Here is a 13,906-nt window from a genome sequence, read left to right as displayed (position 1 = left end):
TTTTACCGTCTTTGCTAAACTCGGCAACGCACAATACAGTACTACTAGTTTATGAAATAAAATTCCGATATGTCATGGTTTTTATCGTATTTATTTATGAAACATGGTAAATGTTGTGGTATTTGAGAACAAAAATCGCTTTTAGTAGAAAATATTATCCCCTTGGCACACACGTATACGAAGTTACATACTAGTAAAACAATATAAAACAAAATAACAGAGTAATTGCAGAGCGCCCATTAACAGTAATGAAATTGTAAATACATAATTTCTATCTGTTGTTTAGTCTTTGTGTTGGTATAAATTTGTCCAACCTCACACACGTGACTTGCTGGTCGGATCTCACGCCGGACCGTTAAACAAGACATAACAACAATAGAGTCTATAGTGAACATAAGACTCGGCTAACTTCAATACATTACGCCGTCTAGGCCTAGGCCTAAGTCAGATGTACATCGGGTTTTTATTATTTCTTTTCAGTTCTATCTGTTTTGTATTGTTCATTTATTTTCGCATGTATCTGTTGGTTTTTCTTCTACCAATTCGGTGGTTTCCGTCGGGGCTGTGATCGTTTCATCATTCTCCGACTCCTTGTCCGTCACACCGTCTTTCTTGTTTTCTTTTTTGTATTTCATTCGTCTGTTCTGAAACCAGATTTTGATCTGTCGTTCTGTCAGCCCTAGGAGATGCGAGAGTTCTATTCGTCGCCTCCTTGTCAAATATCGGTTGAAGTGGAACTCTTTTTCTAACTCAAGCGTTTGGTATCGTGTGTATGTTTGTCGGCATCGTTTCCTACCCATCTCGACACCGGTTGGAGCCGCTGAAAGAAAATACAATTAACAAGTTGTTAATAACTACTGCAGAACATGCGGTGTATATTTAAAACCATAGATGTCTGTCTCCGTAGACAAAAACAACATGCTTGCATCAGACTAAGTTCTGAGGAATGCTAAACGCATTACGAACAATACAGTATGAATGTATTGTTAATCAAGAATTGTGATTTTATAAACAAATACAATAAAAAAATATATATATATTTTGAAATATGCAATGACATCTGAAATGTGAGTTTAAATTCATGTATTTATTACTTTATATGTGTGGTCTAAATTGTGCTCATTTTTCAACGTTTATGGCTATTACAGCAGTTCCTAAAATTGATGCTACTCGTCTCTTATATCAAAATAAATGGTGAAATAAGTAAGAAGTTTGAAGAGTTTGAATGAGGTGATCACAGCTTAATCTAAATACAGGGTGAAATTAGCGTATTTTTTTATTTTTATTCTCCAAATGCATTTAAATTACTTTTTTTAAACTGATGTTCATTTATGTTTATCTGCCGGAATGTTCCTGTCTTGCTGATTGTAATTTGTCACTTACGGCGGCCATAAACCACTAAGAATGAAGTGCCCCGCTCAAGGACACAACAATAATGGACATACCCAGGGGTTGAACTTTCAGTACTTGGGGTCATGAATTCACAAATAATGCTACTTATGTCACGAAAATAACAAATGAAAAAAAAATCACAGATATCACGCGAAGCCTTGGAGGAGGGATGAAACGATGGAAAACATGGCAAATGTGATACCGGGCTAGTGAGGAAGATATACCTCATCATTAATCAACCACAGCAGCATTATCATTTACGAATTCGAAGGTGAGCTGTCACATGCATACATTGCTAGCGGATACTAGGGCTAAATGCATGTTTGAACAGTTACGTAATGTTTTATGGGGTATGTGTGAGGCCTGAAAAAGCGTATACAATAGGAACAATACTAATTACTATCAGCATGGCGGTAGGCCTATAAACTAATTATAGAAGTATATATAATAGATGCTTATAATGATATATAATAATCCTTTTATACCTCCATGACTTCGATGACAAAGTTTTAACAGAAGGTTATAAGGAAACCAATAAAAGACCAAATAAACGGCTTATCTGGCTAAGGCAGTTATTCAAATTCCTCTCATATCCACACTTAAACCGACATGAAGTGTTTCTCTATATGGGCTGCTTAGTAGTAGCAGTAGTTATCGCCATATATAGAATATAGATACAAGACAAATACATAAATGATATGAGCCATTGTTGCGCTTATATAGATACCAAATACATTGTATTAAAACCAGGATCCGGAGGGAAAAAATGTCCAAGTTGTACAACTGATTTTCCACAAAAACGGTCTTTGACGGTAAACTCGGGAACGGTTAATGATAAATTTTTAAAATTTAAATATTTTAAAAAACTGGGGGAAAAGATGGTAAAAAGGGTAGTTATTCCCCCTTCCCCCTCCCAGTTTATATTCAAAAAGCTTTAAACCGTACAATGAATGACTTTGGCATTGATTCCGTCTATGTATAGGCATATTCTTAATTTCAGTCAAGTGAAATATAAGACAATACTAAATATTTATATATATTTAATACAATAATAATAATAATAATATTTTAATTTGTTATCGTATATAATTTTGACACAAACGGATTTTTTTTCAGATAGAGCGCAATGGCCCTCACCGAATTGGCCAGCTCTCCTTCGATTTGGTCAGAATCAGATAAATCGGTTAGACCTGATGAAAGTTTTGATTTGTACCATTATCTACATGGTTTAAAACACAGTTTAAACATGTTTTAGTTGATAAGTTTAGAATATATTACTTAAGCAAGTTAAATTTTAAAAACAATTTTATGACTTTTTCAGGTGACAATACATCTTTAAAAAAACAAACGGCCAATACTAACGGTTCGTTAATGAGGACCATAATGCCCAGCTCATGCTAACTGTTATTTTAAAATCTACGATTTACATTTAAAAAAACCATATTTTCGCACATGATCAATTAAACTTGAATGGTTTGTTTATTCTGATAACTTTACAACATGGAGATTGTATTACAACCATGTTTTTCGCGTGTTGTATACACAGTATGTACATCCATGTACCTATAAGGTACATCCTATTCGAAACCCATGTTTGTTTTTAATGAAAACAATTACCAATCGTGACAGGGAATGCGGATTTTGGGTTTTCTATCTTTCAAAAAGAGAGAAGAATTAATTGAATTCTTAATTTACTTGGACCTATTCGAAATATAATTTTGTTCTTTCCAAATTCTAGAACAGTTTTTAATTACTCCTAGCAAATTAGAAGGGTTTCCGAATAAAATTAATTTGTAATAAATATTTTGCTGAGGAGATGAGAATTATTTCCTTGTTTGAAATCATTTTTATAATCCCACTGGACTAGTATTAAATCATATTATGGGTCTCTGCTTCCTAATATTGGACTTACACCCTTCATGTGTGGTCAATGATATAATAAATAAAATTTGACTTTAGGATACGAAATAAGAAAAGTATACAGTACGTCATTCAGTGTACTGGCCCTGCCCACGAATAGGGTCGGTAGGCTATAGAGTACAGGTTAAAAACTACATGCAACCGCAACGTGAGACCCATATCCGTGGTTAGTTCGTAGGTCTTTCACCGTAATGCTAACTTAGTAATATCTACACAAGAAACATCGCGATGCAATGTATAGCATCCTGTATTCAACATGTTTTAAGCTAACAAAAACACTTGAATCAACTTTTACCCAACATGTTATTAGTTCAGGTTTTCCTAAAACAAAACATGCGGTTAAGATAGTATGTCCGTCAAGTATTTTCTCTAAAAACAGATACAAAAACTGGATTTGATTGACAAGAAAAGATCATATTTTACACGCCAGGGGAAATATTATTTGGATCATCAATTATACCAAACAATGGACGAACAAGCGAATTAAGGAACTATTATTTAGTTCTGCTGGGCAAGCAGCAAACTTCAATCAAAGACTTGTAAGCGTTGCATTCTCATTCGTTTCAGGATATATTGCAGCTAATAATGCTATTAACGAACTACATGACATAATCAATATAATTTAGAATACTTTATACACCCTCAATTAATTTTTGATTTGTTTTTATTTGTAAAATATATCTTGAATGAAATACATTAAATAGGCTTTACGTACTACTACTATTAGAGTAATATTACTCTATTGATTACACAACTAAATTTAAAATTAGCCCATCTTTGATCGGTGAAAATATGTAGGCATAAATGAGTACATGTCCAACTATTGTAGGACCTACTACTAGTACTACTTACTACTACTCTTTTACTACAGTAAAATCTATCTCTTTTAAGCTTTATACCGCCTGAAAGATGTCCCTGGTGTGTAAAGGCTACTTACTTTCATAAAAATGAACTAATAGATAAGTTAAGCTACGGTATTGTATCGAAATGTGTTGGATTATCATTTGATAAAATATGCCACATTCGTATGGTGTATACATCATTATTATAGTTGCAGCATTGTGGAATAGGCCTAAACATAAATTTGGCAATGTATCCTTAATTCTGAATTTTAGCCATTACAACTGTAAAAAATAAGAAGAGAGTATGGTGGAATTATAAAACATCTATGGCTGGTAGTATTAGTATAGTATCCTTAAGTAATATTAGTGATAATACCATAGAGAAATTGTTCTATTTTCTCTATGATGATACTTAAGACATTTTAATATAGAGCCTGATAATTATAATAATAATAATCAACAACAACAATAATAATAATAATAACAGGCCTAATAATGCAATTTTTATTACTTTCTAACTATCACATTACAGTTAGGCCTATTCTATAGCATACGGTATACAAACATAGCATATAAATGTTTATTTAGATAGGTCTATGTTATAAATACAGTATACTTTATGATGTTCTAATAGGCCTATATGCCCCCCAATAAATTACATTTAAAGAGACGTGAATAATACATTGTGTATAATTCGATGATAATTATTATTATAGTATAGGCTTACCAAACGTAGGCCTAATAAACGGCCTACCACAGACACAAATGTATCTTCTTCATTAAAAAAAAGTATGACTTTAAAATGAAATAAATTCTCATGTACAAAAAAATTGATATAAAGATTTGTATAATAGTAAGTTATTTATACGCAAATTCAAACACATAACCATTTATCAGGCTACTGTGTCTTTTAAAATGATCTGCATTTTATAGGGGATTTGGGAGAAATGATTAAAAAAAATTATGGCATTATCATCACAAAATAATTCATCGATAACATATAGGCCTATGATGCATCGATTAAATATAAATAAATATAAACATTAAAATAAGATACTTTGTTTTAGTTGTGATAAGCGACGTAAAAGGAGATCTATAAATGTTGAGAAGTGTACCGGTACTCTATATAAAGAGTTCGATTTGAGATTCTGCCTAAAGTACCGTTCGTGTGTAATTATTTAATTACATTCGTAACGACGCAAGAGTGTATATTTATTTCACCCAGTAGAAATACTTAATAGGGAGTTAAAATCGAATTAAATTGAGTGTGATTGCTTATAAATTATCCAATCATAATTAGATAATTGATGTAGAGAAAGAGGTTGTTAACAGTATTGTGATATAAGGGGTCAGACCTCGCTGTGATAGCATTTACGATTATTATCTTGGTAATGGACATTAACGACAATACTCAGCCCATCACTGCGAAACGAGAAAACACATAAAGCGCAAGTCCCATAACAAACTGCCTCTTCAGACAGCGGAATGGCTCAGTTAAAACTACATACAACTAATACATACTGTAAGATTTATTTTACGGCTAGAGGTTATGGCCTATTTTGTATCTGTAGCAACAGTAAAGGTTAATTGAGTAATTCATTATAGAGCCGACGTGTTAACTCCCTCATCACTCGTACAACAGTTTAAACATGTTGTTATGAGATTGTTCACGATAATACTGTGTAGATAATTTAATATTATACTTGTTCCGAAGAAGAATCTTACATTTACAACGTATGTATTGTTAAATGTGCTTACCCGTAACGTTCATCCAAGGGTAGGCGGAATTGGCTGGGGCTGCCACGACAGACGGGCATGCAGCGTCCGTTGCCACGGAGCATAAGGAGTTGTGATCCTTGAAACTATCCAAATCGGTGGGACCACCCCAAGCTGCTCCATAGCCCTGCAATCGACTGTCCCATGGAGCCGAGGTAGGAATGTTCTGATTCAGTGGGGCATACGTGCCCTGTCCCGTAGTGTCATAGTTGCTTGGAAAGGTGGTGGGTGCGCCGTACAGACCTGCTTGTTGTTGAGGTGTTGTCACGGTCCCCGTAGCTGAGGTTACCCCCGTGGCAGGGGCACCGTACACTTTTTGCCTTTTGTTGAACGCACATGCAGGTAGCTCATAACCGCTTGGATAAAAGGCGTCTCCCGGCTGATACTTCGAAAAAAGAGTGTTCACAAAATACGAGCTAGAACCCATCTTATTTTGCCCTTATACAGTTGTAATTATTGGCTGTCCAAGAATCATACGGAATACGGACCAAATACCTTTTCGAGAGCACGGTCTTGACTACAATAAGCATATCTGTGCGACGATCGACCATATCTTACGCTTTGGTAGAGCGTGAGATTCCTCGACCAATCACAGCGCTCTACCGGATGAACGGTTTTTAAGCGGCAAACAGCACTAATCAACAGTGTTGCTTGTAAAACTACATTAATCTCAGCAAAACTAAAATAAAGTTGTTGTTCTTTAAACCACTGCTTCTTAAAATCTACATAGTCAAGACACCTAAATCTAGAAGACAATGTTAAATAGTACTAAATCTCCATCACACATAAACAACTATAATAATGCTCTAAGTAAAACTAATTTCGATAAATAAAGAAAAAAAACCCACAGATACAAGATTCAATTATTATACAAAAAAACCCATTTTAAAATGAATAAATGCATAACGATGGCAAAAGTTAAAATTCAAATGCATTTACTTTATTAGTGAATTAATCCAGCGTACGACGTTATGATACCAAACTGAATAAATGCATGTATAAACTTTATTACTATCCAAATTAAATTCTAGTTACAGGAGCAAAAATCATTACTTTATTATCTAAAAGAGAAGCACAATGTTGCAAAACACAAAACCTCGACTTTACGTTACAGTATTGTGCGACTGTAAAGGAAGGGTCGTGACCTTTTCGCCACGTGTTGTATTGTTGTAGCAAGTTTTGATTTTTGTTAAAAGAGAGGAACTGAAGCTGGGCGGATTCTATTGACAAGCGAGGCTATAGACAGCAGGTCTGTCGCTTAACTATTGTGCCTCAGCTCTTCCCCTCTGTTTTAGATGAGACAGCCTAAGGCAGTTTACAGCAAATTCTTGACTCTTCATTTTTGCCTGAATGTATCAACATTAGTATCATCAACAACCATCTTCTTCCAACAATCTTGACTGGTTAAGCTAGATACAAATTGAAGATTACAATGCTAACGCCGGCAACAAACAAAAGTAACTTCTTGGAAATTATACAGTAATTGTAGAAAACTGTATCAAAGCATAAAACAACTGAACTGTTTTGAATTGAACGCCGCAAATAAAAGAACTATTTATATTAATAAAAACAACAACAATAATAATAATAATAATAATAATAATAATAATAATAATAATGATGATAATAATAATAATAATAATAATAATAATAATAATAATAATAATGATAATGATAATAATAATAATAATAATAATAATAATAATAATAATAATAAAAATAATAATAATAATAATAATAATAGTACAGTATGATAATAATAACAATCATACTACAGTAACACTATTACACATTTTAAAAAAAATAAAATAATAATGATGATAACTATATGATAATTACAGTAATATCAATTGAAACCGATTTCAGTAGGGGCTTAAATTAGCCTACTATAAAACCCCAAATATTCCTATTATTATTGATAACGTTATTATTAACAAACACAAAACAAAATTTCTTAATAAATTTAATTAAACATTATTATTCCCCCTTGCTGTTTCCTAAACTCTTAAAACACACTCCTAATTAGTTTATTGTTTACTTACTCCGCATCCAGAACTGTTTTAGTACTATCATCATTTTTTTTAAATTTTCGACCGTTCAAATTGCACTTTATGAGGTTATGCTAAAGAAGACCAGAGGACGGGTCGAAAAATTCTTGGTTTGAACAAATTTTATCTTTTCAGTCTACCAAGTTTTTAATGTTTTAATTTTGTATTAATTTATAAATAATATATACACCTGTCACTGCTGTACTGTATTGGGAAAAACTATACAAATTCCTATAATATACCATGGTAGTTCCGGTTGATATAGAATTTCATGCGCCTAATTAATATATAGTTCTACGTTAGAGTTTCTAACCTTCTAAGATTATACAGCAAAAATTCACAAAATAAATTCTTTAATGCATTGCCAAATAATTTTCCCGTCACAGTTGTCACAAAATGTCTGCACCAGTCGTTTATTTATAAATTAATGTAACATTTCGGAAGCAATAACCTTGCATAGTTTGCATTTCATAGGCCTATGTTTCACATAAAACAATTTTTGGAACGAAAAATAAAATTATATCGTTGGAATTTCCAACACTAATCCCACAAATATTAAGTTGATGTCTAAACGAAAATGTTTTTCCTTAGATGTGATGATTAATTGCACCGTTCATAAAATAATTAAGGAAGCAAGAAACGTTATCATGATATTATTATCGATGTCCAATAATTAAATAACTTAAGACAAAAAGAGGAACTACGGGTATACATTTCAAATATAATAATAATATTTAAAATATTTATAATAAATAATAAAAGACCTAATAATAATAATAATAGACATGTCTAATATTAATGATGATAAATAATAATATTTTTGATGGTAATTTTGAGGATGAAAATAAACAAATAGGTATATACTGTAATAATAACACTGCAACAGTGCTCTCATAGGAATATAGGATGTTATTATCGTATCAGGCATTGTCCTTCAATTAAAACGAAAAGTATATATATATATATATATATATATATATATACTTATATATATTTATATATATAGCATATTTATATATAGTTCCTGTATTCAAGCAGTCTCTGTAATTATTTGATTTTTTTTTATATAGGCTTATATATAGACATATACCGTATAGGCCTATATACATACTTATATGTCATATATATAATAACATCATAACAACAGCACATACTAGATACTAGCTAAAAACCCCGCTGAATATTTTTTTTTTTTTAAATAGAGAAAAAACTAAGAGATTTGCTGTATTTTATAAAAATAATATACAGTATTTTGCAAGAAATAAATTCATTGTACATTACCATCGTAACATACAATCAATTTAGAGTGCTGGTGTGAGTTCTGTATTTGGTGGGGAGGGGGTCTAAAATGGTTATCAGAAATGTTGTTACTAAGCAATAGCAAGCTTCTTGCCTGGTGTAATTAAGCAAAGCTCGCACCGAGCATGCACCGAGGGACGGTTGACGCTCAAGACTCGTCTTAATGCCTGCAAATCTCTCAATCTGTTAGCATTTTTGTGTTCTGTGAGAACACGTTTTGTCGTACGTTCGTCCCAGCGGAACACAACAGCCTCACTTAGAATAGGAAGAGAAATCACAAGAAACCGATCGCAGGAGAAGGCTAATGCCTATTAACAATCCGAACGAAGGTTTTATCCTATCAGTGTCTTGCAACTTTTTTTCTTTGTTTAACCGACTAAGAGTTAACGAGTTATAGATCCGATAAAATCGACATCATCACTCAAACAAATGGAGATGCTGTTGTATGGGTTCGATATAAATAATATAGTAAATTACTTGTGTATCCTTATATAGGTCTAACTCAGTACATTTAAATTTTCTGTACGCACACTGCGAGTAGAGAAATACCAGTAGGTCTAAAATATTATGTATACTGTATAAAATTACTAGACAAATTACTAGATAAAAATTAGAACTATGTAATGTTTTAATTACTATAAACTTTACTTAGGTACAGTATTTCATACGTCTATACGTCTATATTTGTCTTATATATATATATATATATCTGTCTCTTATACACATCTCACTTTATGAGGTTATGCTAAAGAAGACCAGAGGACGGGTCGAAAAATTCTTGGTTTGAACAAATTTTATCTTTTCAGTCTACCAAGTTTTTAATGTTTTAATTTTGTATTAATTTATAAATAATATATACACCTGTCACTGCTGTACTGTATTGGGAAAAACTATACAAATTCCTATAATATACCATGGTAGTTCCGGTTGATATAGAATTTCATGCGCCTTAGAAGTATCCATAGGGGGAAACTAAAACAATGAAGTGGGTTAAAAACAGTATATATATATATATATATATATATATATATTCGGTAGAGTAGTAGGCAAACTACAGTATTCCTACCTTTAAATAACATAGTAGGTCTATTATTTTTAAGCATTAACAAAGTAATATAAAGAAAAATGTTTGAAATGAATTCAACGAGATTTTGTAAAATAAGAAGTGAAATAGTCGTACTATTTTCGAGTAAGCGATCGACTATTTGTGAAATTCGTCACAATCATAAAGTGACGAACATTTTTTTTGCTGCTGTCGGTGGAGTGTGACGAACGCCTCCCCCAGGACGTCATAGCAGCCACAACATCAACAAACCGTGTGAACGATTACAATATCGTAACACTAGTCTAATGTGTAGTAATTAACGATGTTACCTTTTCAACTGCATCATTTACCAGACAACAAACTTGGTGCAATGTGTCAATTCTTTCATCCTTGATTATCATACCGTGTCGAATACAGTGTTAACATGAATACCGCAGTTTAAGCAAAGATTGAGTACCGGGACAATGTGTAAGTGTATCAAGGCGTACTATTTTATGCCGCGTTAGTGTGAGGTATGTGTAAAAAAAATAATGTTAGAAAAGAATGGCCTATCTAAGCCAGTACAATGTAAACATTTTTAATTATGATAATAAAACGTAAAACATTCACAAAAAAAAAACCTATATTTTTTATGTTTATTCATTTCTTTTCTGTAAATATTGTTTTAATAAATGCAATGAAAATATAGCATACAGGTTTCCAGACTAACGACTTGGTCAGAGACAACTTTACTATTACACGGTAAAGTGGTACTCCAAACCGTCTTGCAGTTACTTTATAGTATAGACCTAACCGATGTTATATACTGTTGTCCTAAGTAATAAACGGTAAAGAATATGAACCTGCGGTTGAAAAAATATCAATATATACACAAATATTATCAATATGAATATAATATATCAATATGAATATGTCAATATATAGAATCGTAAATCTTAAACATCCTTTATTACGCCGAGGCCTATCTGTTATTATTAATGCTAATATTAAATTTCCTAAGCATACCGGTATGATCTACTGTAGTAGTTTTAGTCATCTGTTTTGTCTGGATATCAGTTTTGGCCAGATGGATGGGCTGCCTCCAATAAATATATGAATATATAGGCCTACTCCATAAATATCGGGCCTGCAGTTATACAGGTTTATGATACATTTTATCAATAAAGTAAACGTAGGCTACACTGTAATATTGTACCAAACGTAATTCTGCTGAGTGATTAACACCATATGATGCTGTTTAGCCCTGTGATCCTAGGCCTAATATTAATTATTTATAGAGGTTGAAACCATACGAACTAGCATTTACCTTAATGGCTGTCTGTTGGTTCTTTCGTCATTGTTATTGTTGTTTCAAATGAACGTTATTAATTTACTTTATAAATGAAGCCATTCTAATACAATAATTGTTTCTTTAATATAACCTTTTATCATGATTTTAGTTAGGCCTATGCCTATATGTCCCGTACAATCAAACTTTGTAATGGGATATAAAATATATCAAAAATAATCATAGATTCCGACTGCATATTCCCTTTCTGTAAGTCTCCTCTACAAACGAACTGTACGTCATTTTCATACTAAGTTAGGCCTACAATGTAAAATACACCTACACATAAAACATATTATAATAAGATAATTAGATATCTTACAACGGATTTTTCTTTAGAAAGGCAAGTACATACAACAATTTGAAAATCTAAACAATGTTAGTACGGCATTTGTAAAGACTCAAATGTTATAAAATACCGTAGTCATGCTGTAAACTTTAAAACATTTAATTATCGGTAGTAATCTATTAATATTTTTAATCTGATTACGATTACACGTACGGTATATTATATTATCATTTTTAGAGATGCAATAATATGAATTATTATAATTAATTTATTGTCATAATCAATAAGTATAATGAATTATTCCACAGATTAAAATATAAACTCTCATCCTTGAGCATATAAATACGCAACTATTTGTGTGACGTCCATTCGGATGTCAAACTATTTATGAAATTATTAAAATTAAATAAGATAAATGAAACCCAGTAAAGCTAATAATATAATGTAAGCGCAGAAAAGCTCATGAAGCAATTATTCAAAGCATTTCCTTATGATTGATACCAAGTTGCTTCGGGGATTATACGGGAATATGTATCCACATCAAGAATTATCGAATATTTATGGTAAGAATTTACAGCGGAGTAATGCGATTAGAAAAAGACAATGCCTTTAACCAGTGTCATTACAATATGAACATTGGGTTAGTAATGTGAGTTGTTCAAATGCAGACTCCGCTGTGAACGGCTATGCGTTGCGGTGTTTTATTGGCTGAGTCTGTCTCATTGCTACTTCATGCACAATAACGACATGTACTTAAAAAAAAACACATAACATACATCACTGTGATACGACGGTTGATTTTCTATAGTTCTGCCCAGGAATGCTGGGACATTATACTCGTCTGATCATAAAGAAACACGCATAGAAAAATCGCAATTAAACGCCGATACATTCCGTTTAATTCATCATTATCGGCTATGTTTAAGTGCTATTTAAAAACAATAACTACGCGTCTAAGGAGCAATCTTGTTTGATATTATGTGATGCAAATAGAAAATAGCCTTTATTGTTCGGGTTTAACTGATATTATAATTGTTATTTCCTACTTCTAGTATAATATCGAACTGCTAATAGCCCAATTGCATTGCCGTTATCATATTCCAAGCACGCTGGGTCTTCATTCTCTATCGTTCAACTACTTGTCAGTTAGAAAACTTACATCTTTTTTAACTACTATTTTATAGGATTTTGAAGGTTAAATATGAAAAGAAAGAGATGGGAATGGTAAGTACACATAGCCTGGATGGATGTTTCCAGTGCATAAACCCACTAAATTTCAATAGCGGATGGTGTTAGCGGCCTTGGGCGGTGGCGTTGCTCTTTCCCCTTCTCTCTGAAGATACATTTTAAATTCGTACGAAATTCTAAATTGGAAAAAGCCGGCGATTTTGCCTTTTGGGGTTCTCATATACAATGTACATTTACACAAATCTGTACGAATCTACATTGTAACGACAACACGCACGCATGGCGTTTTAAACGGCCATTCCTAACCTTTAGCGAAATCTCATTTTAGTGCCCATCTTGTGATATGCACAGTTGCCAGTAATGGGACATTAAGACCCTTAATGTGTTTGGGGATGCTGGCTAGTCGTTAGGTCTTAAGAAGTGTTTCAGAGGGACATAAATCAAACGATATTTACTTATTTCGCATTTAGTATTCGCCAGTAAAAGCAACGCAAGCGGGCGTAGAGACACGGGTCTTAAGTCAGTCTACGGTCTCCTGTGAATTGATAATATCGTCTTTATTAATGCGTGTAATGAGATAGTTTTTTCCTTCAGTAGGCTTTAAGGCAAATAGGTGATGTTGATATGTACATATCATGACCCACTTTTTAATAGGATTATCAACAAAAGTTTTTTTCTTCGTTTCAACATGGTAGGTAAATATTATTTTTCGTTTTTATGCAATTAGGCCAACCAATAATTTTATAACCCGAACGAAATGTTTGGCTGTTAGGCCTAACT

General features: G+C 32.5%; 1 protein-coding gene across 1 annotated transcript; it reads right to left on the bottom strand.

Moving 5' to 3' along the window:
* Positions 1 to 6: 6 nt before the first annotated feature.
* LOC117123340 (homeobox protein HB1-like) lies at positions 7 to 6,471 on the bottom strand. Its single transcript, XM_033269230.1, has 2 exons — positions 5,913 to 6,471; positions 7 to 820 (listed from the first exon to the last, which is right to left on the bottom strand). The coding sequence occupies exons 1-2, from the start codon at positions 6,355 to 6,357 to the stop codon at positions 501 to 503; spliced, it is 765 nt and encodes a 254-aa protein (XP_033125121.1). The 5' UTR covers positions 6,358 to 6,471; the 3' UTR covers positions 7 to 500.
* Positions 6,472 to 13,906: the final 7,435 nt, after the last annotated feature.

Source organism: Anneissia japonica, unplaced genomic scaffold (genome assembly GCF_011630105.1).
Source record: "Anneissia japonica isolate Jap-2015-1 unplaced genomic scaffold, ASM1163010v1 scaffold288292_len1863012_cov191, whole genome shotgun sequence".
In the NCBI taxonomy this organism is placed as follows: domain Eukaryota; kingdom Metazoa; phylum Echinodermata; class Crinoidea; order Comatulida; family Comatulidae; genus Anneissia; species Anneissia japonica.
The sequence above is the reverse complement of the archived record's forward strand: the minus strand, read 5'-3'. Positions and strand labels throughout refer to the sequence as shown.

Bases quoted from the DNA above. Each gene is read 5' to 3' on its own strand.
- LOC117123340 (XM_033269230.1), bottom strand. From the start codon at position 6,357: ATGGGTTCTAGCTCGTATTTTGTGAACACTCTTTTTTCGAAGTATCAG. The intron at 821-5,912 runs GTAAGCACATTT...ATTTTCTTTCAG, and splicing joins CCCTTGGATGAACGTTACGG to CGGCTCCAACCGGTGTCGAG.